Source organism: Poecilia mexicana, unplaced genomic scaffold (assembly GCF_051168715.1).
Source record: "Poecilia mexicana isolate PSO_F unplaced genomic scaffold, ASM5116871v1 scaffold_10, whole genome shotgun sequence".
NCBI classification, from domain to species: Eukaryota; Metazoa; Chordata; class Actinopteri; order Cyprinodontiformes; family Poeciliidae; genus Poecilia; species Poecilia mexicana.
The window spans coordinates 3,492,640-3,520,523 of NW_028263379.1; the positions used below are offsets into that span (position 1 = coordinate 3,492,640).

General features: G+C 42.9%; 1 protein-coding gene across 1 annotated transcript; it reads right to left on the reverse strand.

The window, feature by feature from the left end:
- Positions 1–2,039: 2,039 nt before the first annotated feature.
- On the reverse strand, positions 2,040–4,427 carry LOC106913236 (uncharacterized). The gene has a single exon (XM_014979959.2). The coding sequence runs from the start codon at positions 4,425–4,427 to the stop codon at positions 2,040–2,042; it is 2,388 nt and encodes a 795-aa protein (XP_014835445.2).
- Between the last annotated feature and the right edge of the window lie 23,457 nt (positions 4,428–27,884).

Consider the following 27,884-nt stretch of genomic DNA (forward strand, 5'->3'; position numbering starts at 1 on the left):
GACCGGTTGGGCGAACTCCCCAGAACCCTCCAGAACCTGCTGAGGGTGTAGTGCTGGTCCAGTGTTCCACGACCAGAACCAGAACCACACTGCTCTTCCTGAATCCGAGGTTCGACTATCCGACGGACCCCTGAATAGACCTTACCAGGGAGGCTTAAGAGTGTGACCCCCCTGTAATTGGAGCACACCCTCCGGTCCCCCTTTTTGAACAGGGGGACCTCCACCCCAGTCTGCCAATCCAGGGGAACTGCCCCCGATGTCCATGCGATATTACAGAGTCGCGTGAGCCAACACAACCCTACAACATCCAGAGCCTTAAGGAACTCCGGGAGGATCTCATTCACCCAGGGGCCCTGCCACCCAGGGGCCCTGCCACCCAGGGGCCCTGCCACCCAGGGGCCCTGCCACCTCGGGGCCCTGCCACCCAGGGGCCCTGCCATCGAGGAGCTTCCTAACCACCTCGGCGACCTCGTCCCCAGAGATTGGAGAGCCCAACCCAGAGTCCCCAGGCTCAGCTTCCTCAACAGAAGGCATGTTGGTGGGATTGAGGAGGTCTTCGAAGTTTTCCGCCCACCGACCCACAACGTCCCGAGTTCAGGTCAGCAGCACCACTATCCCCACTATAAATAGTGGTGGTGCTGCACTGCTTCCCACTCCTGAGACGCCGGATGGTGGATCAGAAACGCCTCGAAGCCGTGTGGAAGTCTTTCTCCATGGCCTCTCCAAACTCCTCCCACACCCGAGTTTTTGCCTCAGCGACCACCCGAGCAGCATAACGCTTCGCCTGCTGGTACCTATCAGCTGCTTCTGGTAGCTGATGGGTACCAGTTTCCTCCTGCTAATCGATAGAACATGTTAAATACTTGTCCATATTAAATAGATAAATAAAATCAGCATTACTGTCTCTTTTACTGTCAACTCAACTATCTGCTGCTAACTAACAACCCAAGGATATCAGTCACTTAAACTGTAATAAACATCTGATCTGTCAGGAAAATAATTTTGAACCTGACTCTGTTACTGTGCATCATCTTGTTACGTGTTGCTGTGGTTTCAACAGAAACATGGTTGGATGGAAATAGTGAGACACCTGTAAACAGAATGTCATTTTTGCGGCTCAAATAAAACATTAATTTAGAACCAGATCATATTTTTTTCTGTGAGGGACCAGACGCAAACGAGGACAAAAAATGTTCAAAGTAGAAAAAAGTTTCAATTTAATGATTTTATGCTTTGTTAAAAATCATTAACAAAGCATAAAAAATTAAAGCAAGAATAAATCAAAGGATAAGTAACAAATTTGGATCCAAATTAACTGAGGCCAACTGAACACAAAGAACAAAAGGCTGCTTAAATAGGGTGGAGTTACCTAATCTACCACATGAGGGAGGTACGACATAACAAAAGAACAAATAAATACAAAATTAACTTAAGCATCCTGTGAAAGAAATAAAGCAAAACTAACTTTAACTTAACACAAACAATAAGTGAATATTTAAATGACAAAATTAAATAAAATCAACTTGAAGCCTCCCCCCTTCAGTCTTTCAGAAAATGGTTTGATCCAGTTTCCTCCAGCTGGTTCTTATAAGCAGCACCTCAAACAAAAAACAAGTGTAAATAAACCATTCAGACAGACATTAACTAAAGTGCACCCATTGGAATATATGTCTAAATGAAATCAACTTAGACTATAAGCTATAGCAATAAAAAAAATACTAACAGGATGTGGTGGTAGGAGCATCCACCACATTCTCCTTCTTCTTGACAGATTGTTGTTTTTTTGTTTTTTGGGAGAAAACTGGATCATCCAGGGAAAACCCACTTCAGAGATATTAGTTTTCATTTTGAATTGATTTGTTGAATATGGTTTTTTGATTAATTGAAAGAAAACTTGCATGGTGAAAACACATTTTCTAAATGTGACATCACAAAAATAAAGTTGCCAGTATCATCTAACCCCTTAACTAGCAGCCAGCTAAGGGGTTAACGTGGAGGCTGCTAGTTAAGGGGTTACTTCCTCTGAACCAGCTGCACATCTAAATGTCGTCTGTAAGATGGTTGATGAAGTCTGGGATGGGAGTCGGCGAAGAGGTTTCAGGCGTCGGCAGGCAGCGGCTGTCGGAGACGGCTTCGTGTGAATCTTCTTCAGCCTTGGCTGGCTCTGCGGAAACCTTCTGGGGCGTCTCAAATGCAGGGGGCGGCCTGGCCGGGGGCAGCTCCTCTCCCTGGCTGCAGTCTGCTGCTGGGTGGACCTTGTTACTTCGTTTGACAAACTTGCTGAGCCAACAGTCGACCTTGGATTTGGGAGGACATTTTAGTGCGTGAAGCTCCTTCTCTGCATTTCTCAGCTTCAGCTCCAGCTCGCGCTTTTCGTCCTCTAATTTGCTGTATTTTTCAGTAGCCAAGTTGGCTCTTGCCAATTCTACAGGGGTGCGTTCCAACTTATACAACATCTTGGACAGATTGTCCCTGTCTCTCTTCTGACTGGCGATGGTTCCCTCGAATGTACGTGTGAGCTTCCTGATGTAGCGATGAAACTCGCTAAAGTGGCTGTCGGCCTCCATGACGGCACTGTTGTCCAGATGTCTTTCCTTCAGCCGAACGAAGAAGGGTAAAAACTTTTTGGGGTAATGAAACACATCGACACAGCTCTGGATGTCACACTGCATAGAGATGATCTTGTTCTCCAGCTGTTTGATGCGACGGTGGCATTTATTGACCTCTGGCTTGATGCCGCGATGGCTGGCCTTCAGGGTGTTGTGCTTCTCGCTGAGAAGTTGGAGCTCAAGGGTTTTTGATTGAACTTTCTTCTTGTGTTTGTCATGTCTTTCCTTTTCCTCCTCCAACTCGGCCTCCAACTTTCTATTCATTTCCTCTCTTTCGTTCAGACTGACTTTCAACGTTCCGCTTTTAGACTTTTCATTTTCAATTTCTTTGAAAAGTTTCTCTCTCTCTCGTTTCAGTCCGGTGATTTCCTGTCCCAAACACGTTATGGTTCCCTGAAGCTCCTTGTTTTTCATCTGCAGTTTAGCTAAAACTTTGTCTCTGGCTTCAGCTTTGATACGGAGATCATCGATGCGACGGTTCCGATTTTCAACAATCTGGTATATTTCCTCAATGTTTCTTTTGTTTAATATTTTTGTGTCTTTCAACTTCTTCTTCTCATCTTGGACTTTGGTCTCGAGCTCAGATATCTTTGCCTTGAAGTCTTTATGTTTCTCTCTACTTTTAGAAATATCAGTTTTGAGAATTTGGATATTTTCGTCAACTTTCTCCTTGGCCAACTTTGCCTTTTTTGATGCTGATTTCTCTGCCTGTAGTTTAATCTCATAAATTACAGACTGCTGTGTTATGTCCTTTTTTATCTTCTTGACCTCTGCTTCCTTCTGCGCCAAAGATGCTTCCAACTTCTTGGTTTTCTCCAAAATGGCTTGCTTATAGTTTTTGACTTCATTTTGTAATTTGAAAACATGTTCGTCTTTGGTCACCACATTATTCCTGAAGGCTTCAAAGGTTTTGGCTTCAGTACTGTACAGTTTTAACAGCCTTTTATTTTCAGTCTCATGCTCCTTACATAGTGCAGCAATCTCATATTCTTTGGCTGCCAACTGCTCCTTAAACTGAACCTTTAATGCCTCATTTTTCTTAAGAGACTCTTCGTATTTAATTTGAAGTGCTGCATTTTTGTTTTTAAGCTCATCAATTTTAACTTCCAATGAAAGATTTTCCTTTTTCCAGAACACCTCGTCTTCTTCATACTGCATTTGCCACTCACTCCTCCAGTACTGTTTGAATTTAAGCTTTCTGCCTTTTGCAAAGTCGTCCATATATTGCACCAGTTTATCCAGTTGTACCTGTTCTGGAGGTTTAACAGATTCAGCATTTCTGCCATGCTCCAGGAGGTAACGGTTTTCTGCGGTCTGTTGATCGTCTTCTGCGGTCTGTTGATCGTTTTCTGCGGTCTGTTGATCGTCTTCTGCGGTCTGTTGATCGTTTTCTGCGGTCTGTTGATCGTCTTCTGCGGTCTGTTGATCGTCTTCTGCGGTCTGTTGATCGTCTTCTGCGGTCTGTTGATCGTCTTCTGCGGTCTGTTGATCGTTTTCTGCGGTCTGTTGATCGTCTTCTGCGGTCTGTTGATCGTCTTCTGCGGTCTGTTGATCGTCTTCTGCGGTCTGTTGATCGTCTTCTGCGGTCTGTTGATCGTCTTCTGCGGTCTGTTGATCGTCTTCTGCGGTCTGTTGATCGTTTTCTGCGGTCTGTTGACCGTTTTCTGCGGTCTGTTGATCGTCTTCTGCGGTCTGTTGACTGTTTTCTGCGGTCTGTTGACTGTTTTCTGCGGTCTGTTGACTGTTTTCTGCGGTCTGTTGATCGTTTTCTGCGGTCTGTTGATCGTCTTCTGCCGTCTGTTGATCGTTTTCTGCCATTGTTAAGTTAGTTTGGTGAAAATCCACAGAAAAATATCTGCTCTGCTCTCTGATCAGGTTAACTGGACATACTGACTAGAACCTGTGTTTGTCATTAAGACAAAGTCTCAGTGATGTCACAGTGACGTCACAGGTTCCATCCTTTGTTCTTCGTATGATGTCACATGACTTGTTCCGCTCTCCATGACTAAATTGAAGTGTGAAAATAAACAACGTTAGGTGGTGGCACCACAGACTGACTCTGAAGTCTACATAAAAGTTTATGTGTAACTTTTATGTACACAGAAAAGTACATAAAAGTAGCTTTTATGTACTTTTATGTAACTTTCTGTGTACATAAAAGTTACACTTATGTACACAGTGACACTTGTCATAAAGTGACACACTTATCTTGTGTCACTTTATGACACAAGATAAGTGTGTCATAGAAGACACTTTTATCTTCTATGTTTAGATAAGTGTGTGTAAAACATAATGTAGTTTAAAGAAGGCAGAAACATTAACAGAACCACATTCAGAAGTTAATGCTAATACAGGCGCAGCTAATGCTAACAGCATGAAATCAACAGGACACAGCTGATATGTTTTATTATCTCCAGATGTTTCAGTTTTATGGTATTTAATAATAAAAACTGACCTGTTGACCTAATGTGAGCCCCTTGCAGTGACACTGTCATAAGAATTAACTCCATGTCTTCTGCTGGACGTCCAGTTCAGTTTAATTATCTGCATGTTTAACACATGAAGATCTGCAGAGACTGATCAGACTGGCGAAGCTGAACTGCAGGTTGTGGCCTCTAGGTGGCGTCCTCCGCAGAGCTAGTGTCTGCTTCAGATTGGGGGATCTGCTATGTTGCTACATTACTGGTCTCTCCCCATAAATGTTGCCAGCCGTACTGGTGGCATGTGGCGTTAACGGGACTAACGGATTATTACTTAATAACAATTCTCCATCAGATGTACCTCATGTCAATCAGCGACACAATTAGAGCTCTTAATGAATAAATGAGCAGCCATGGCGGCGGCTGCAGGGAACATCTGGCCCAGGTAGGTTAATGGTGAGCCTGCATCAGGCGTCCATATGGAGGATGAGTGGAGAGGCTGTTTGATGCTCACCAAATGAAAAGTATCATTCTCAGTAATTTGGTTTGTTTGACAGTCATGAAATCACTTAGAGAGACAGATTCTGTCCAATTACGAGCTCCACAGCTAATTAGTGGAGGCGGGGCCTCTCACAGGCAGACAGGAAATGCCTCCAGCTCCCCACAGCCACTTCCTCCCTGGGAATCTCATGCAAATGAGCTCCATCACATCTGGCCCAAACTCCTCACTTAAAAGCTGCAGCTCAAATATACATTTCACAATAAGACTGTAATTATGCTGCAGTAGCACAAAGCAGATATGAGCATCTTTTCCAGGGAGGAACATGAATATTCATGACAAGAGAAACCGAGAAGGATAGACGGACGGATGACGTATTAATAATTCAACAATTAGTACTTGTATTTAAAAGTATAATTAGTATAATTATAGTATTATAACGTCAAGAATTATAATGGTAATTATCATGATGGCCAACATTACTGTTGTCTGATGGAATTTTACGTTTTTCATGAGCCTATTCTATAATCATTGTACAAGAATGTACCTTCATATGTACTATTTTATTTGTGAAATGTATGAATTGCTTTTTCCGCTTAAACAGCGAGAATCTAGGAGTTCCCAAAGTATTTATGATGTTGCATAATCTCTGCTTCACCCTCCGAGTCAGAAGGGGGCGGTAAGCGGTCTAAAACGCTGCTCAGATAAACCACATAGAAGAATATCAAGGTGGGATTCATCCGTTTCTCGTCACTGCGGTAAAGAAACCTTTGTGATTCATTTCCGCAGCTCATCGGATACATGGTGTGTATTTAAAATAATATGTAATCACTGAGCTTTTTCTGAAACATTTTGGTTTAGCATGTAGAGCTCAGACCGCTGTAATTCAATGACGGTAGCTTCATTTAGCCCCCGTTACACTCAACCGGAAGTCACTTGTTACCTTCCGGTTCAATTAATCCAAAGGTATTTATGGATATATTTGAGCATAGTACTGTAAATGTTGGGAGTTTAAGCACATCAAACATTATCAGGTAATAAAAAACTGCTGGTTTCGTTAAACAGAAATGGCGGTTATGTGTTTTTGGCGATGAGAAGAAGCTTAATTCCTCCTGCTTCATGTGTTTGTATGTAGTTTGTCTGTTTTGGCGCAAAGTGCCTTTGTTGTGGATTAACTGGTGGCTAAATTAACTTGTGGTGGCAGCTGGTAAAGACAGATGTTTCTGTGGGCGTGGCTTCGTAGGATCCCTTTACCGAACCAGGAAGTAGACAATGCGATAAGCTTAAAGAATTATAAATTTTTGCAAAAATACAATCCGATTTTCTGAAACACCCAATAAGATCTCGAGAATCAGAAAGACTTAATTAGTCTAATATGGTATGTTGCCTTTTTTGGTAATGCTTTATTTGAAGGGGTGTACATAAGGCTGACATGACACCAGGGGGTCTGGGGGGGCTTGAGCACCTGCCCCTTTTGCTCCTTGCCCCCAAGGGCCCTTTTGGTCAATTAATTAATTAATTAATTAATGTATTTATTTATTTATTTTTATTGGCATTATTATTTCCTAAGCCCTCTTCTGACACTTAATAACATAATACTAAAATTATTAGTTTTTTTGTTGGGTTTTTTTGTACAACATAATAAGCCCCCCGGTCACCTTGTTACCTTTGACCTTTTGCCCGTGACCCAGTTGCCCCTCGTGCAGTGAGATAAGGCGGCTAACTGGAGCTGAACGTAGCGAACGTTCAGATTACAGATCAGATTTTGGTGAATTAAAACGTTTTGGTGAATAAAGTGGAGCAGACCTGCTGCTTGTCAGATGATGGAAAACGTTGAAGTCTCGTTTCTGCTTCAGCGGTTTAAGCAGAGAGGTAATGAGATACAACAGACACTGACAGGCCTCTGTCTGCCTTTCTCTGAAGAACTACTGAGGGGAGGAGACAGCCAGGTGAGGAGAAACTGTTCTGATCTATCATTCAGTGTTTTTATCATACAGACATTAGGCTGCTGTTGTTGTGCTATTAGCTAGCTGCTAGCTAACGACTTTGCTAGCAAAGCTATATAAATAAAAAGCTTCTTCCCTGTGTACGAGGCACATCGCCCGTCCAAAACCGATCATCTCCATAATGGATATATGTCCGATCTTCTAATTTCCTTTGCTGCATAAAGTACATGGGATTTATTCTGGCGTTAGGTAAATGTACCTTGAAGGAGAATAGCACTTAAATAAAAGTCCAACAAGGATTTTAATTTAGAATTAAAAATAACTCGCCCTGAATTACCATGATAGATATAATGTATGTAATAAAAGTCATTAATGAAGGGAAAAACTCAACCAGACTTTAAGTTTAGGTTCTGGTTCGCAGAGTTTGTAGTTAAATTTTTTCCCTAATTATTCAATGGGAAAAAATAAACTAACCTCAGTTAAGTAAAATAAAATTGTAATCAAAACTTGTGGAATTGTAATGATTCCTTTTTTAAAAACAAAAAGTTTGTTTAAAAAACTTTTTTTTAATTAACTCATTTTTGTCTTGTGAACTTAAAAAGTTATTTACCAAACATAAACTTTTATTTGCACACATCAGAAATCTTCTGTTGTGATTTTAGGCCCCGCCCACGACGTCATGTGAGAATCACAAGCAAAACTTAGAATAGCAAGAAAAGATTTCTGACATGCACAAATAAGTTTGTTTTGCAACAAATTTTTTCAATTCATGAGACAAAAATATGTGATTTTAATTTTTTTAACGTTTTTTAAGCTAAACTCAGTAGGTTTTTCTCATGGTGACATGCATTAACATTAACAATTCAATTTTTGCTTTTGTGTTTTTTTGTTTTTTTTCTGCAGTTCCAGTTAAAGTTTGATGCAGCTCTGCTTTCCTGAATGGACCATCTTCATCTCCACTGCAGCAAACAGGCAGCTCTGTTTTATAGATTACAGTCACTAACAGGTTGCATTGGCCCTTTAATAGTGTAATTCTGTAAAGACTAAATATGTCTGGTGGTCCAGCTCTGATTTACATTTCTTGCTAAATTGCGGGTTTGAATATTGCAAAACTTTCCTATAAGAAAATAGACCTGCAGAAAGAAATTACTAATAAAATATCTTACATATGCATAGTTGTCTGATCTATAGAGAGATTTTCCTTAGCTTTGATTGTATATCTCACAATTTTGTAATTTATCGTTGTTCATTAAACTCTGAAAGCTGAGAGGCTTTAATATTCTGACCTAGAAGGAGGTTAGATGGGCCCCATTTTTTGTGGAGCACCTGCCCCTTAGTGGCCTCTGCACGGCCCTGCATGACACTCATAAACATGACATAACGCCTGTCATGAACATGAACTAGTCTTTATGAATACCATACCAACTTTATTTATAAAGCACTTTAAAACAACCACAGTTGATACAAAGTGCTGTACAATTTAAAACTGGATCCTGCTGGAGTTGAAAGCCAAGTAAAGTAGATGAGTTTAAGACGAGCTTTAAAAGTGGACAGTGAAGGGGCCTCTCTGACCTGCAAAGGCAAGTCGCTCCATATGGGGCCCCTGGCAGAGGAGCCCTGTCCCCTCTGAGCTTCCTGCTGGACCTCGGTTCCTCCAGGAGCAGCTGATCTGCTGCCCTGAGAGACCGATGGGGTATGTAGGGGTCAAGAAGCTCAGAGAGGTAAGCCGGGGCAAGATTATGCAATGATTTAAAAACAAACATAAGAATTTTAAAATGAATCCTAAAATATACAGGCAGCCAGTGAAGTGAGGTCAGGTCAGGGGTCACCTGCTCCCTGTCGAGTTCCTGTCCCAAGTGGTGCAGCAGCATCTGAACCAGCTGCAGACGTGAGAGCAGCGACTGACTGACTCCCAGATAAAGTGAGTTACAGTAATCCAATCGAGTCGAAATAAAAGCCTGGATCACTGTTTCAAAATGAAAAGATTTCACTGACGCCAATCGCCTTAAATGATAAAAGCTGGACTTAACCACGGCTCTGATCTGGCCGTCCAATCTGAGATCATGTCCACCTTAAAACCAAGATCTGTAATAACAGGTTTAAAATAAACCTCCAAGGGTCCCAGGTCCACAGAGGAGGACTCACAGGAGCCACTGGCTCCAAACACCATCACCTCTGTTTTGTTTTCATTAAATTTAAAAAGTTCAAGGCCAACCAAGCTTTAATATCACCTGGACATGCCAGGAGATGTTTGATGGAATGGACATCCTTCTGCTTCAGGGGCAAATAAATCTGACAATCATCAGCATAACAATGAAACGAAATCCCATGTTTCCTGAGGACAGAACCCAGAGGCAGTGAATACAGAGAGAAAAGCAGTGGGCCCAGAACCGAGCCCTGTGGGACACCATAAGGCATTGAAGCAGCAGATGATTCACAGTCACTAATATTCACTGAAAATGTTCTGTCCTCCAGGTAGGACCTGAACCATTTAAGAACAGTGCCACCAATACCTACAATGTGCTGTAATCGCCATATTAAAATGTGGTGGCCTGCTGTACCAAAGGCAGCAGTAGGTCAAGTAACATCAGAACAACATGGTGACCAGAATCACATCCAAGAAGGACGTCATTAAAAACTCTTATTAAAACAGATTCTGTGCTATGAAGAGTTTTAAAACCTGACTGGAAAACCTCTAGAATGCCACTGTCATCTAAAAACTGTTTCAGCTGACAGTACACAAGTTTTTCTAAAACCTTAGAAAGAAAAGGAGCTTGGAAATAGGCCGATAATTAGCCAGAACAGTCGGATCAAGGCCAGGTTTTTTAAGCAGTGGCTGCACTACTGCATGTTTAAAACTAGCAGGGACCACACCTGAGGACAGACTATTTATAATTGCAAGAACAGGAACAGGCTGCCCTATGCTAGATAAAATATCTTTAAAAGTCGTGGAGGGACAGGATCACGGGGGGAACCTGATGGCTTAATGTGGCCAACCGCGTCCTCTAAAAGTGAGACGGTCACAGGCTCAAACTGAGTGAAGGCAGCAGAGCAGGGGACCGAAACAGAAGGGTCAGAGTCAGGAGCTTTGATAGGAGCCCTGGTACTACCAACCTTTTCAATAAAGAAACAGAAAATCATCACACATCAGGAGAAGCTTCCAAACAGGCATCCAGAGTCAATGGTGTTCAATAAAACACGTGGGTTATGGCAGTTTGAGGAAATGATATTTGCCAAATATTCCCTTTTTGCCTCTTTAACCGTGCTCTGGTAGAGACGCCAACAGTCTTTTAAAATCTGAAGAGTAACCTGCAGTTTATCCTTTTTCCACCTCCGTTCAACACGGCGACATTCCTTCCTGCAGCAGAGTTCAGTCATTAAACCAAGGCTCAGGTTTAATCCTGGGCTGCCTGGTTTTTAACCGAGTCCAGGATGGTTTGGGAGGAAGAATAGAACCAGGACCAGAGCTCTTCTGAATCAGAGTGGAGGAAGTCAGATGATCCACAGAGCTGGAGAAAAGCAGTAGAGAACTGAGTGGCAGTGGAAGGGTTAATAATCCGACAGCAGCAGCTCGAGTTTTAACTGCAGCAGGTGTCAAACTGACACTGAATAAAACAGGCAGGTGATCCGAGAACAGAGTCACAGATTTCCAGGTTAGTCACAGGCAGACCGCAGGAAATGACCCGGTCCAGTGTGTGTCGGTGCTGTAGGGCCGGATACGGCCTGGACCAGGCTGAGAGTCCAGAAGGCTTAAAAAGTCCTTTACCAGAGGTTTATCAGGACAACACACGTGTATGATTAAATCTACAAGAACATGTTCATAGTTAGTTATAATCCCAGATAAAAAGTCAGAGAAGTCGCTTATAAAATCCTTATTATATTTGGGGGGCCGGTAGACGACAGCACAGAAAACTGGGTTTACGTGTCTCGTCTCAAATGCCGTAAACTCAAAGCTGGGGAAAGACGTCTGTAGAAAACACTGCTTACATCTGTAGTCCTGTTGGAAACAGTCGCTGTGCCTCCGCCTCTCCCCGAAGCCCCTGGTGAGTTAAAACAAGAACAATCCGCTGGTAAAAGCTCAGTTAGAGCACTGGACTCACCAACACTCAGCCACGTCTCAGTCACACACAGAAAATCCAGGTTTTGGTGACTAAAAAAGTCCTGAAGAATAAAAGTTTTATTCCCAAGCGACCTGGCGTTTACCAGGCCAATCCTAACAGGAACTGGATCCTGGGCTTCGACAGGTCGGGAAACCCGGCACAGCGGTCTCAGGTTTTGGTGACACCGTCGGCGCATGTTGAGCCGGGAAAGGCAGGGGCGGCGGTGCAGAGGGACTTCAACGACCACGGGCACCAAGCAGACATCAACGGGATCCAAGAAACGCCGAGGCACCCGAGAGCCCAGAAACGATCCTTGCGATGATCGGGTAAAAGCAGAACAGTGCGTCATGTAAAACTTCAGCTTCACCAGCCGGCCGCTTCGTCTACCGCGACGACGACGTCTCCTCCGTGAAAGCAGCACAGGAACCGGAACAAGTGGCTCGGAATCTCCGACAGAAGCGGGGGCAAAGATTGTTGGCCCGCAACATCGAATAACTCCATATCCTGGACCAAAGGTTGGAGGTCTAGTAGTGTGTTGCGATCATACACCAGCAGAGACTCAGTTCCGTAGATGACACAGGTCAAAAACAGTATAAACATCAGCAAACGTAGGAATGACAGACGAGCAGCCACACACACCGGCGCCATCTTGAGTTCTTCTACCCGAATGTCTGTGACTGTTGTCATGAAGTGTCATTTTGACTCTTTTAATGCAAAGTTGCTCTAAAAGTTGCATTGAAAGTCCATTAAAATGCCAATGTGGCATTAAATCGTCATTCTTTACAAAATCATGCAAAGTTGACATTTTTAATGGACTTTCAATGCAACTTTTAGAGCAACTTTGCATTAAAAGAGTCAAAATGACACTTCATGACAAGTCATAGACATTCATAAGGACTGTTCATGTTCATAACAGGTGTTATGTCATGTTTATGAGTGTTATGTCAGTCTTATGCACATCCCGTCAAATAAAGTGTTACCTTTTTTTTTTTTTTACATAAATCTGCAAAACCACCAAAACATGTAAATTACGTAGAACTTGTCCTGACTTATGTGTCGGTTCAGAGGTTGAAACTCGTCAAAGGAAGATCGAAGATGCCATAAACAGATCCCTGAAAGCCGACATAAATATGGAAGAGCCATGATGTTAAAAATAAAATGTTTAAAAAGATCGACTGTGTCGTTTTTCACATCTCTCTCATATTGTATGACATTTCAATTAGATCTCCACAGGAACAATAGCGACATTTTTTAAACAGTTTTTGTAACATAACTTATTTCCTATCACAGAAGAGATGGCGACCCCAGATCCATGGGCGTAGGTTTGGGTAGGGACGGTAGGGACATGTCCCGACCAATATTCACGGGATATGAAAAAGTCCCGACCAATTTTTGCCATATTGGCTCAAAGAACGTGGATCTACGATCTTTGATTAGCAGCAACAGGCGGTGCGCGGAACGGAAGCTTCTTAGTTTGACATTTATTATGAGCCTCCGAGACCGAGTCGGAACGGTGCTGTCGGGGGGGTGGGGGGGGGGGAGTCAGTTGAATCGTCGGACGTTCTTTGATTAGCTGCAAAAGGCGGCGGCTAGCTGGGCACACGCGTCTCCTTCTGAGTCTCCGAGACCATGTCGCCACCAAAAAAGAAAAGGACAGACATTAGAAGTTATTTCGCTACGTCGGCTGTAAGTACAGTGAGTGGACCCATAAGTTAGATATCTATCACGCAACGCATTTGTTGTAAAGTCCGGTGTTTAGTAAGGTCAGCACTGAATGTGAGGTAGAATAGGTCTGTTAATTATGTAATATTTTTTCTTTTTTATTTTATTATTGATTTCTTCTTATCTGCAATTGTGTTTGCTGTATCCAGAGGATATTTCTTTTGATCTTACTTGTAACGTTTGCTTTATTTTGTAAAGGAAAAAGTAAAGTGTTCTTGAACTGATCTGCTGAGTATGACTGTATCTGGTTGTATACACAAGATGTATGATATGGTTATGGTTGGGGGGAGGGGTTATTAAGCCAATGTGGTTTCCCCCCCCTTCTCAAAAATGTTCGGTGCTCTTCGGCATTTCACTGTGCTGCCGGCGGGGGGGGGGGTGTCAAGGTCCCCACCAAAACTTAGACCGAACCTACGCCCTTGCCCAGATCTATGTGGCAGTGTCATTTCTTCCTTATTATCTTTTCTCGTAATTTAACTAAACGTCGTTATTCTTTTCATCAAGTGAACCATGAGAGACAACGGTGAAAAAACAATTGCCGCCTTATATATTTTTACATCAGAAATTGGTTAAAATCTTCCATCAAACTGAGATTATGAAAGTATCACCAGTTAATCCAAATCTTCTTAAAGCGCGTTAATAAGAATCAACAACAGGTAGGATCATCACACGTCCATCTGCCGATGCAGTGTAGTGGGTAAAACTGCGCTCTCGGAAAGCAGCGATCATTGGTACGACACCAGTTGTTTAATTCTCTTTTTGGACCAGTTTATTTTATTGTCTAAAAAGTAATATTCACTTGCTGCCAATGTTTTGGAGGTAATATCGTTTAACAGGTTGGCCAGGCAAATCTTTACTGTAAAAATATTGTAAAATTACTAAATTGTTTTACGTCTGCAGCCCAGTTAAGGTGCAAACGAAATAATGTGACTTCCATTAAATGATCAAGGAATTAGTTTGCATGATATCAGAACTGTTTGTATTTATTGATAAGTTTGCAGAGCATGTCAGTCAATATAAGAGTAAGAAGAAGAGCAAAAATAACAATGCTGAGTAAAACTGACTGTTTAGTACAGTCTCAATCAATCAATCACTTTATTTTGGTAAATTATCCACATTAAACACAGGAAAGAACAACCAAAAACAATAAACAAACCCATAATTTACCAAAGAAGCAACAGGCTGAAGCCAAGCTTATTCTTTCCTACCCTGTAACACCCTACCAAGATATAAATCTATACAACAGCATAAGGTGTTATCACTTCACATTTTAGAGCTCTTTTAAAGCTCACCAAGAAACTTAAAATCATCATTCAATTCATTCCAGTTTCACACCAATCACTGAAACACGTCTAGATTTTACCTGGCTCTTCTCTTTTGCACATTCAAATATAAACAAACCTCGCAAATTATTTATTCTCTCTCAATTTAAATAATTTCTGAATAGCAGAAGGAAGACTTTTGTTCAATGCTTTATAGAATAGAAGTACTTTATTCATCCCAAATAATATACATTATTTCCAGTATTTTTTATTTAAACAATATCTTTAAATTTTAATGCTTTACTTTGAATGAAGAGTTTATCAGTTGGTTCATGGTATCCCGCCTTATTAATAAGCCTTATAGCGTTTTTTAACTAATATATCAATATTTGTTTTACTTGGATTTCCCCAGATTTCTGAACAATAAGACAAATAAGGCAAAACCAAAGAGGAATATATAACATGCAGGCCTTTAACATTTACCAAATCTTTTATTTTAAACAATATTCCAATAGTTTTTGCAACTTTATTTCTAATATATTCTATGTGAGGCTTCCAACTAAGTTTACTGTCTATAATAATTCCTACAAATTTTGTCTCAAACTCTTTCAATTTCAACTCCATTGATACAAAACTTTACATTATTATAGATCTGATTACCATGAATTTAGTTTTTCCTTCATTTAATGACAACTTATTATAATCAAACCATGTTTTCAACTCACTTAACTTTTTCTACTGTTTTTATTATTTCAGCCATATTTTTTTCAGAAAAAAATAAATTTGTGTAATCAGCAAACATTATAAACTTCAAAATATTTAATATTGCAAAAATATAATTTAAGTATAAATAACTTAGGTCCTAGGACTGAGCCTTGAGGAAGACCACATTTAACTACTTCAGTCTGTGACTTTGTGTTGTTAATTTCTACATATTGTAATCTGTTATTCAAATAACACAATTTTCAAAAATGTTGTAAAAATTCTTCAGAAACAGGTTGGACCCCTTTCTTAATAAAAATAATGTATTGAATGAGCAGCAGAACGGCTTCAGGAACAACGGCGTTTGCCGAACATGCTGCTGCTGCGGTTGAAGCTTCATACAGCAGGTGTGTTTACTGACCGATGTAATGATACTGGTAGCAATGATATCAGCCTGTAATTTGTTAAAATTTGCTTGTCACCACTTTTATGGACTGGAAAAACCTTTATTTTCATTTTGTCAGGAAAAGGTCCAGTTAAAAATGATCAGTTACAAATATAAGTGAGAGGATTAGTAATACTATAAATGATCTCTTCCATGATAGCCATGTCAATATCATTACAATCTTTGGATTTCTTATTTTTACATTTTTTTAACTACGTCTATTACATCACTTTCACTCACGTTTCCCAGGAACATTGTATTCATATTATTATTATTATTATTATTATTATAAAATTTATAATCATGTTTTCCATCTCTAGCCTTTGGCAATTCATTTACTAAATTAGGACCAATATTAACAAAGTACTTATTAAAGACTTCAACAATATCCTCTGTTTTTTCCACTGTTATGTTTAATACATATTGGAAAATCTCTTTATTTTAAATTATACTATCAATTGTATTCCAAGTACCCTTCATATCATTACAATGTTTTTGGAGTAGCCCATCATAATTCTGTTTTTGCTTCCTCAGCACTGTTGTTAACTTATTTTTATATATTTTATATTTTTCTTCTGAGATGGGTACTTTAATGAAATCCTTATATAACTCGTTTTTCTTTTTACATATTTTCTCCAAACTCTTTGTTATCCAGGGAGTCAATCTATTTTTGGATGTTTGTTTATATTCTTTAATGGGACAATAATAATTATAAATTCTTTCAAATATTTCCAAAAACATATTATATGACTCATTAACATCATCAACATAAACATTTAGTCAATAATTCAATAATTCTACTTTCATTTCTTCCACAGCTTCAGGTGATTTTATTCTAACTAATTTGTAATTTGCTTTGTCATATTTAAATTAAACTGATTATTAATATCCAACTTAGTAAACACTGGCAAACAATCAGTTATATCAGTGACCAACAATCCACTTTTTGTTTTCACATTGAACTTATTTATAAAAATATTATCAATCAAAGACGGACTGTCTTTGGTTATGTGTGTTGGTCTTAAGATTAACAGATAAAAACTTAAACCAAACATAGTATTTATAAATTCTGTTTTAGTATGCTCATGATATTTCAACAAATCAATGTTAAAATCTCCACAAATAAAAGTAAACTTTTCATTCATACGTCTAATATTTTCTTACTAAACTCATCTATGGATGAGCCAAGAGTTTGATAAACACAACTAATTAACATATGACCAGATCTATAAATTAATTTTAACAGATAAACATTCCATCAAGTTATCAACTGAAAATGTCATGTTAGCAATAACCGTACATCTTAATCCAGACCTAACTAACAGTGCAACACCACCTCCCCTTTTGCTTAACCTATTCTGACTAAACATTTGATATCCATCTAATCAGGGGCCTCAAACTCAATGTCCCCGGGGGCCGCTGGAGGCAGAGTCTGGGTGAGGCTGGGCCGCATGAAGGATTCCACAAAAAACATTTTAAAAAAATCCTCAAATGTCATCAACATTTAATTATTTATCCAATACATGAACTGCAGGCTTTGGCTTTGACAAAGACTTGATGAGGGTGAGACAAAAGTTAGGGTGGGTTCACACTGCAGCCTGAAGTGACCCAATTCTGATTTTTTGTCAAATCGGATTTCTTTCGCCGGGCCGTTCACACAGCCACACATATGCAACCCGTATGCGTTCTGCAGTCTGAACGGGCAAACGACCTGAAAGTGTCCCGCATGCGCAGTAGAGGGCGCCATAGCGTCAGCGTTCTCAGTGTTCTGCCAACCGCCATAAAAAGAAGAAGTGCTCAGTGTTTGTGGAAGTAAACATGGAGGCTAACGGTGGAGCTTAGCTTACATATTTGAAGTTGTTGTCCGGCCGGAGCAACATATTAACAACTTAATCCTCATTATAGTCTGTCATAGTTGTTTTTCTTCCCGCTTGCCCGTATCAGGACGCAGAATTTGTTTAGTATCGGTGACGTTCAGTTCGGATGGATGCGGCCTGGAGGTTAGGTCGCATTTGAACCGGATACGTACCGGATATGGGTCACATTCTTAAAGAATCCGACCTGTGCTGTTCAGACTGTCATGAAAAGATCAGATACAGGTCGCATTACGTCAAAAAAAAAAAAAAAAAAAATCGGAATTGGGTCACTTCAGGCTGCAGTGTGAACACACCGTAAGTTTATTCCACTTGGCGTCGCTCTTGTTCTACGTTTCAGAGAAGTCTTTAGCCAGCTAGCAAGTATGGAGAACGTCTCGTGACGTCATCACCGCTTCTACTTGTCACAGCAGCGCGGCGGATGACGCAGCCCGGTAGCAGTCGCCTTTCTCTGCGTTTGATCATGACATTAATGGTAGAAAGAACCGGAATGGCGACTGCAGGGAAGGGAAACTGGTACCGGACTGGTCCGTCATCCGCCGCTCTGTTGTTACAAGCGTAGTGTGCATGAAGTCAGTGTAGCTTAGCCTAGCACCGACTGTCAGCCATGACGAGGAACGGTGGGCGGGACTTCCTTCAGAGGCCCCTCACCCTGTGGGCCCCACTAATATTATACTTTCATATCACGGTGGGGCCACCAGACAACGTCCTGCGGGCCGCGAGAATGAGACCTCTGATCTAAACCATCCAGCAGATCATTTCTCAGTAATCTAAGTTTCTCAGATTGCTACCACACTAAATTTCTCATCAGATTTTTGAAGGTAGTTTTTTATCTGAGAAAAATTGCTGTGCATACTCCTACTATTAAAGTGCATTAATGAAAAGCCCTCTGACCCCACATTAATACTGTCTTCAGAATAATATTCACAGTGCTGTTTAGATTTATAACTGAAATTGGTCTCTGGGTCTATATCAGTTTCAATATCATAAAATTTATGATCTGTAAGATCAAAACACTTAAATTGCATTCTTTGACTCAAGACTAAATGATTCTTCACTTCCATCAGTATGTTCAAAACTACAAAAAAATAGAAATGCTAACAAAATCAATAAATAAAAATAGAAAGAACCTTAACCCCAGAAGTACCAAGTCGTCTATATTTCTCCAGCTCAACAAGATTTCTGATGGTTAGAACCGTAGCTTGCTCAGGAGAACCTTTAAGTTTTATCAGTGTCTTCATCAGTTGTCCTTGTGGCCTGTATTTTTTTCTCCTTCAACATCCTGGCTTGGTAAGCAATCTCTGCATTCTTCTTTGTGAGGTGTTCATTCACAAACACATCTGTCCCCTTTAGATTTTTTACAACTTTTAGCAGTTCGGTTTTATGTTTTGTACTCACTAATCGAAGAATGATATTTTGTCTTTTTGTTCCTTTTATCCAGATTTGTATTTGGTTTTTGCGGCATTGTATAACAAGCAGCAATAGTTTTACTGTCCAGCAAAATCCCTTTGCTGCTGAAGAACTTGATGACTTGCTGCTCAAGAGAAAGTAGTTCATCTGGTGGTGCATCGTCCCCTTTGTCTCCTGCTGCTGTCCTTGTGCGGTGTGTCGTTTTGAGTCCAGATGTCACCACGTCCTCCTTTCCTGCAAACTGTTCCAAGTCCTCCACTCTTTTTTCCAGCTCTTCTATCTTCTCATCCTTTTCTTTGATGACTTTCAGTTGTTGAATTTCTCCAATCAGCGCATCAGACTTGTTTGTTGACACATTTTCTAATCCGTTTATTTACGTTTGTCCTGTTTTGATCAGGAAATGACACAGCCACCTAATGTTCTACAAACATCTGCGTTGAGGACCCCGTTTGACTGTCACAACTTAATCTAGGTCATAATGCGGCTCGATTGTTTTTGGGGTTTTTAAGTTTATTTTCCATCGTCTACAGCCTCCAAACTGTTTCCCAGTAGAGAACACACGGACAAATACTGTAGATATGGCTCATATCTGCTGGTGGCATCTGACAGTAATGTAGGAACGTTTATTATTATTATCCGTTTGGCTTGTCCATTTGGATATCACCACCAGCTACAGCATTGGCTGTCAATCTAACATCATTTAGATGAGATTTGATTGCAGTACAACTTATCCACATTACTTGATATTCCTCTCTATTTGGACACGTAAATACCACAAGCAACACCATCAGGTATGTGATTTAAATTTTATTAAAGATTATGACACCAACCTCATTTATTAGCCACATTTACTATGGGTAGTGTCGCTAAAAAAATAAAACGGTTCAGAAACAGTGCGGTTGCATTAGGATCTGAGCCAAACACACACTAGGCTAGAAGTGTTAACAAGCAACTCACACTGCAGGTACCTGGGAGCCAACCCCATGTTATTCTGATCAGTGTTGGTTACAAGAAGCAGAAACTGTCCACTTACGTTTACATTGCGGCTTTTCATGAGTTTAAATTAATTTATTCGGGTGAACTTGACCGTGAATGGGATTGTCGTGTTTCTCATTGATCTGGTTATGCTCAAAAAAAGGTGTTTACGAAGCGCACTGCATGCTGCTCTATAGACAATTATTTGGAAACATAATTTTTCACATGTAACATTAAACATATTTCCGTCAAATGGGATTTACTGCAAAGTTTGGTTTTGTCGCATAGTTAGCATTTTCAACAGGCATTAACGCAGCCACCTATAATTTAGAAACAGATTTCAACCAGTTCATTTAGCCGCCTGTTAACCCATAACACCGTGCGTGACTTTCTACAGTATTTAGTTTTGCCTCCGTCTGTGAAGTCTCAGATTGATGCTGTCGTTTTGTCCTTTGGCTGTTTTTAAAGGGTCCATTCAGACTCCAGAGAGTTGGGAACCAGAACCGGGCCAACTCTTTGCTGAATGCTTTGGTGTCATTCTAAACATTCACATTGAAAAGGTAAATTTCAAAGATTAAACTTTGCAGTTTGTCTTGTTCCCTTAAATATGTAGATTTTATTTGTGGATATATTGTGATTGAGCTGTTGGTTCAGGCCAGTTATCCTAACTTTGTTTTGATCTAACTACGAGTTGGAGGACGTTCACACCAGATGAACCAGCGTTTCCCTCGACCTCCTGTATTTCTGCTGGAGGATGTTTCAGGACCTGGACAGTGAGTTTTAATAATTAATATTACATCTGTGTATAATGTGAGCACCTCATCAGCATTTCTAACATGCTTCAGAACTTCTCTTTGTTCAAACCTCTGAAATCATCCCAGCTGCTGTTTCCTCTCAGCTCACCTGTTTTGCTCAATGTGATGTTTTCTTGGCATCTGCCTGTCTGATAAAACCTTTATTAGGAAAAGTGGCACTAATCAAAAGAAAAGGTGTTTAATTGGGATTTAAAGACACATGCTGGTTAAAATAACATAGAGGCTCTTTACTTTATTACTGCAGAATCATTTAATCTCATTCAGATCAGTGATCGGCTGAGCAGGTTCTGTTCAGAGGTTCTGGTCCAAAAACAAATAAGATCTGTCTGGTCAGAATGTAAAGCAGAAAGTTTGGAGTCATCCAGGTTTTAATGTCCTGTCAGATTGGATTAATCTGGATTATAGAGAAATCTGAGGATCACCAACACAGTGGCAGATATTTACCTCCTTAATGATGCAGCAGAACTGGTTCTGATCTGTATCTGACTAGAACCAGAACCAAGGAGGCAGCCTGGGTTCTGGAGGCTCTTTGTTCCGAGTGTGAGGAGCAGCCACTCCTCTTCATCGGCCCGTGGGACTGGGCCGGGCCGGACCGGACCGGATCCACACCGGCCCACTCAGACTCAGCCACAAGCCAGAGCATTGTGTGTCGCTCTGGTCTGGCCCGGCCCGGCCCGGCCCAGTCCGCTCCGGCGTGGGAGTCAGGAAAACATTCATCTTCACATCCAAAAACTCCTCTGGGAGCTGGACTTCCTCACAGGACGGGTCCAATCCGGCCTGCTCAGCAGAACCAGCAGAACTCAGAGCCCAGCTCTCCGTCAGCACTGGGCTGCAGGCAGAGTCGCTCAGCTGGAGAGTCCTGGTTCGGTCCGACGAACAGAACCAGCTTCGTGGTTCTGTGGACTCAGCTGCAGCACAGAACCAGCAGAACCCTGAGGGGCCTTCAGCCAGACGCTTGGCCTGGAGAGCGCCCTCTGGCGGTGGGGATGACCTGCAGCGATGCAGCTCAATCTGGAAACAGTTTAAAAACTGAAATTGAACTGGATCAGAACCGGTCTGGTAACGGATCTGGAGCTCTGCTCGCTGTAGGCAGGAAGACGAGGAATGCGTTCTGGTCGTCATGTGAGCGACGAGCTGAAACTTTTCTGGGATAAATTATTGATAAAATCTATGAATGATGAGGTGCCTGGTCCCTCCTGCAGGACAGACCCGAACTCTGCTGCCGCTCATGTTGCTTCAGAGTGACTGAACTCAGGCTAACGGCTAGCTGGCTAACTCAGCCAGGATAACCCAGACTGACCTCTGACCTCTGAGTCTGAACCGACCCGGACGGCAGATCAGAGGCTTTTCTTCTGCTGCTGCACTTCATAAAATATCCACAATATCAATAAAATATCACCAGATGGACCAGAACCAGCTGAACGACCAGAACCAGCGTCTGGGCCGCCTGCTGCTGCCCCAGGTGTTAATGAGCTGCAGCCTGACGTGTCAGACCTGCGACAGGTGCAACGCAGGTTATCAGCTTCAGCTCATCAATTCACTGCAAATTGGTTCAGATCCTCTCTGATGATGATGATGATGATGATATCTGCTGTAGTCACAGCTTGTGGTCACCATGGCAACGATGAGGAGCCTCGGGCTTCTGCTGTAGTTGGGTTCTGTTGAGCAGCGTAGAACCGTGTTTGGGTTGATCAGCTAGTTAGTTGATTGATCAGCTGGTTAACCATATCAGTTTTCTGGAATTTTTGTTGTTTGCTGAAGCATTGGTTAGTTGGTGCTAGTTATTTGGTTAGTTAGTAGTTTGGTGGTTAGATTTTCAGGAGCAGCAGTTGCTCCGTTTGTTTGCTACTGGTTACTGTGTTAGTTAGCTGGTTAACTGGTTGGTTAGTTGTTTAGCTGATTGTTGGTTTAGCTGGTTACTCAGTTCTAAAGGGGGTTTACATTTCTTGATGCCGTTACCATGACAACAGATGGTTGTATTTTTTCATTGTTCCAACCGGACTGGATCACTAATGAAAGCGGGTTGGTTCTGGATGCGAAGCGGGTCACAGGAAGTCCTGTGTGTGTCTCAGGACTTCCTGTGAGATCCTGCAGGATGTCTCAGCTGGAGCGGGCCCAGGAAGTTCTTCAGGAACCAGAACCTGAACAGAACCAGAACCTTTTCTGACCTTCCAAGCAACCCCCTAATCTAATCTCAGAGAAACGCTCTCAGGTTTCTGCTGCTCATCCCTCAGTGTGGCGCCCCCTCTCTGCCTGGAGTGTCAGTGTGTGTGTCGGTGTGTCTCAGTGTGTGTCTCAGTGTGTGTGTCTCAGTGTGTCAGTGTGTGTGTCAGTGTGTGTCAGTGTGTGTCAGTGTGTGTCTCAGTGTGTGTCAGTGTGTGTCTCAGTGTGTGTCTCAGTGTGTCTCAGTGTGTGTGTGTGTGTCAGTGTGTGTGTCTCAGTGTGTCAGTATGTCTCTGTCTCAGTGTGTGTCAGTGTGTGTCTCAGTGTGTGTGTCTCAGTGTGTGTGTCTCAGTGTCTCAGTGTGTGTGTGTGTGTCAGTGTGTGTCAGTGTGTGTGTGTGTGTCAGTGTGTGTGTCTCAGTGTCTCAGTGTGTGTGTGTGTGTCAGTGTGTGTGTCTCAGTGTGTCAGTATGTCTCTGTCTCAGTGTGTGTGTGTCTCAGTGTGTGTGTGTCAGTGTGTGTGTCTCAGTGTGTCAGTGTGTGTGTCAGTATGTCTCTGTCTCAGTGTGTGTGTGTCTCAGTGTGTGTGTGTCTCAGTGTGTGTGTGTCAGTGTGTGTGTCTCAGTGTGTGTGTGTCAGTGTGTGTGTCTCAGTGTGTGTGTGTCAGTGTGTGTGTCTCAGTGTGTGTGTGTCAGTGTGTGTGTCTCAGTGTGTGTGTGTCAGTGTGTGTGTCTCAGTGTGTGTCAGTGTGTGTCAGTGTGTCTCAGTGTGTGTGTCTCAGTGTGTCAGTGTGTGTGTGTGTCTCAGTGTGTGTGTCTCAGTGTGTGTGTCTCAGTGTGTCAGTGTGTGTGTGTGTCAGTGTGTGTGTCAGTGTGTGTGTCTCAGTGTGTCAGTGTGTGTGTCTCAGTGTGTCAGTGTGTGTGTCAGTGTGTGTCTCAGTGTGTCAGTGTGTCAGTGTGTGTGTCAGTGTGTGTCTCAGTGTGTCAGTGTGTGTGTCAGTGTGTGTCTCAGTGTGTCAGTGTGTCAGTGTGTGTGTCAGTGTGTGTCTCAGTGTGTCAGTGTGTGTGTCAGTGTGTGTCTCAGTGTGTCAGTGTGTCAGTGTGTGTGTCAGTGTGTGTGTCTCAGTGTGTCAGTGTGTGTGTCTCAGTGTGTCAGTGTGTGTGTCAGTGTGTGTGTCTCAGTGTGTCAGTGTGTGTGTCTCAGTGTGTGTGTGTGTCAGTGTGTGTGTCAGTGTGTGTGTCTCAGTGTGTCAGTGTGTGTGTGTGTGTCAGTGTGTGTCTCAGTGTGTGTGTCTCAGTGTGTCAGTGTGTGTGTGTGTGTCAGTGTGTGTGTCTCAGTGTGTCAGTGTGTGTGTCAGTGTGTCAGTGTGTGTGTCTCAGTGTGTCAGTGTGTGTGTCTCAGTGTGTCAGTGTGTGTGTCTCAGTGTGTCAGTGTGTGTGTCTCAGTGTGTCAGTGTGTGTGTCAGTGTGTGTGTGTCTCAGTGTGTGTCTTAGTGTGTGTCTCAGTGTGTCAGTGTGTGTGTCTCAGTGTGTCAGTGTGTGTGTCTCAGTGTGTGTGTCTCAGTGTGTCAGTGTGTGTGTCTCAGTGTGTCAGTGTGTGTGTGTCTCAGTGTGTGTCTTAGTGTGTGTCTCAGTGTGTCAGTGTGTGTGTGTCTCAGTGTGTGTGTCTCAGTGTGTCAGTGTGTGTGTCTCAGTGTGTGTGTGTGTCAGTGTGTGTGTCAGTGTGTGTGTCTCAGTGTGTCAGTGTGTGTGTCTCAGTGTGTCAGTGTGTGTGTCAGTGTGTGTGTGTCTCAGTGTGTGTCTTAGTGTGTGTCTCAGTGTGTCAGTGTGTGTGTGTCTCAGTGTGTGTGTCTCAGTGTGTCAGTGTGTGTGTCTCAGTGTGTGTGTCTCAGTGTGTCAGTGTGTGTGTCTCAGTGTGTGTGTCTCAGTGTGTCAGTGTGTGTGTCTCAGTGTCTCAGTGTGTCAGTATGTCTCTGTCTCAGTGTGTGTGTCTCAGTGTGTGTGTGTCAGTGTGTGTCTCAGTGTGTCAGTGTGTGTCTCAGTGTGTCAGTGTGTGTGTGTGTGTCAGTGTGTGTCTCAGTGTGTCAGTGTGTGTGTCAGTGTGTGTGTGTGTGTCAGTGTGTGTCTCAGTGTGTCAGTGTGTGTGTCAGTGTGTGTGTGTGTGTCAGTGTGTGTGTGTGTGTGTCAGTGTGTGTGTGTGTGTGTCAGTGTGTGTCTCAGTGTGTCAGTGTGTGTCTCAGTGTGTCAGTGTGTGTCTCAGTGTGTCAGTGTGTGTGTCAGTGTGTGTGTGTGTGTCAGTGTGTGTGTCAGTGTGTGTCTCAGTGTGTGTGTGTGTGTCAGTGTGTGTGTCAGTGTGTGTGTGTGTGTCAGTGTGTGTCTCAGTGTGTGTGTGTGTGTCAGTGTGTGTGTCAGTGTGTGTGTGTGTGTCAGTGTGTGTCTCAGTGTGTCAGTGTGTGTCTCAGTGTGTCAGTGTGTGTCTCAGTGTGTCAGTGTGTGTGTCAGTGTGTGTGTGTGTGTCAGTGTGTGTGTCAGTGTGTGTGTGTGTGTTTGCTGTGAACAGGGAGCAGCCAGCCTCTCTTCCTCTCTCCTCCAGATGGGAAGTGGTTTTTATGCGTCTAGCGGCGGCTCGTCGCATCTGGCGCTGCAGATGCTTAATGAGTCCAGAACCGGGCCGAGCTGTCGCCTCATTAATGCTGCAGCGGCGCGGGGAGCCCGGCCGGCCCGAACCGGGCCCTGAGGACGCCGCTGGGCGGGGCCGTGTTAGGCTCCGCCTCCGTCTGCGGCAGGTAAAGAAGCTCCAGGTGAAGCTTCGGCCTCTGAACCAGACCCGGTCGTCGAAACGGGACGGAACCAGAGATCCAAAGTGAACCCAGTGGGCCAGCTGAACGGTTCTGGACAGAAAATAAGTCAGACGTTCAAATCAACCCAGTTCAACGTCCGTCAATATGACTAAAGTTTAGAGAACCAACAATTTAACACGTTACTTTCAGGTAATTAGATTTCAAAAGTTTTGAGCGAAATCTTTGTCATGGTTTGTTCCGGTACGCCTAAATCTGACGCACATCCGCTAATGGCAGCGATGGAAGCTGCTTCCCTCGGTTCGTTTCTGCTTCTAAACGATCTGATTGGATGCTGGAAAACACTGCTGAAAGGAGTTAGCCTGTTAGCAAAGCCATGCTAGTCTAAAATAGCATCTCAGTGCTAAACCTCTAGCAGCTAGCGCTAACGTCAGCGTCCACATTTCTAAAGAAACTCATTCAGGACCAGGTGGGGGATGGGCAGGTGCTTTCCCTACAGAACCTGCTGCCTGAGCGGGTCGCCCAGGTTCTGGTTTATTAAGAGCAGAAGTGATGAAGACCTTGTCTGACTTCATCACTCAGTCCTCTTCTTCTTCTGCTCCATCATTAAAGTTGCCATTAAAAGGCTCATTTCTTCCTCTCCGCAGCTCTTTTAATGTTTTTCAGTCCAGATGAGCAACTTGTGAAGGTCGCTGGACCCAACCTGCTTCCCCCTAGTTGTCCCAGAGTAAGGACCATTACCTGGCCCAATTAAACCATTAACACTCTGGTTCTGTGTCATAAAGACGACCCGGCTGCTCACCGACACCCATTTCAATCCTCAACTACCTGAACTACAGCAGCTGAGATTCATGTGTTCATACACACACATGCACACACACACACGTTTGCATGGCTACCTTTGTGGGGACTTTGCATTGACTTCCATTCATTTCTACAGCCTAAACCTGACCTTTACCCTTTTCCTAACCCTAACCAACCAAAACTCAATTCATACCTTAGCCCTAACTCTGACCCCTGACCCTTAAACAGGGTTTCCCCTCGTGGGGACCAGGCTCCGGTCCCCACGAGGAGCAATTGGTCCCCACAACGTAGTATATGTCAGGAAAATGGTCCCCACAAGGTATTACAAACAAACACACGCACACACACACACACGTATCTGTTTGTCTTCATAGTACCAGTCCAACTCGAACCGGAACTTAATTCACACCGGACCTCTAGTCTAGCAGAGCGCAGCAGGACTGAGGAACGTGATGACCAGGAAAATGTCCTCGCTTTCCTCAAGGACCTCGCTTTGCAGGTGAAAATGGTGAAAGCGGTCCCAACTATGCAAGTACACGCACACACGTTTGGATTCAGGTGTTTGCAGGTACGCTCTGTGCCAGAGATGAAACGGATCCCAATCTGGTTCTGCACCTGACTCCAGGATCTTCCAGGCTTGAATCTTTCTGGGTCGACGTTTTCCTCTTGAGGTTTCGAATCCTCGGCTGAACAAAGTGGAGTTGTTTCTGTCTGGATCTGATTGGGGCGCTGTGGTCCAGCTGGTGGCCTGTCAGGACCCCCGCTGGCCCCCAGGCCTCATGTTGAGCAGCGTTCTGTGATGCGGCGTCGTTAATGCGGTGCCGCCGAGTGAGAGCATGCGTTTATGGGTGCCGCGGCTTCATTGGAGCAGATGGAGGGAAATTATTTTATTAACTTTAGCCTTTTTTAATCAAACCCCCGCTGAGCTGAAGATGTTCTGATGAGGTTCTGATGAGGTTCTGATGGAGCTGCAGGGGCCGCGGGAGGAAGAGGAACCGGAGGGAAATAAGCCGAGGAGGAGGAGCCACTCAGATCCGAGACATTAAGGCTGATTGTTAACCTGCAGACACGGTTCGGTTCTGTTGGACCGGCTCGGTGACGCATCAGAACGGCTCGCTGGGTTCACTGGTACCACCAGGAGAAGTCAATCAGAGATGTTGCCATGGATACCATTTATCCTAGCCTGCTGTCAGGTAAACGTCAGTCTATTTTAATGTATCAATAAATGTTAGGTTTACTGTTAGCTTGTGCTATTTTTCTTTAGCTTAGCAGTTTAGTGTTAGCAAACACTATTTGTGCTTCCGCAAATTTATTGTTAGTGTTAGCTACTAATTTTTATTTG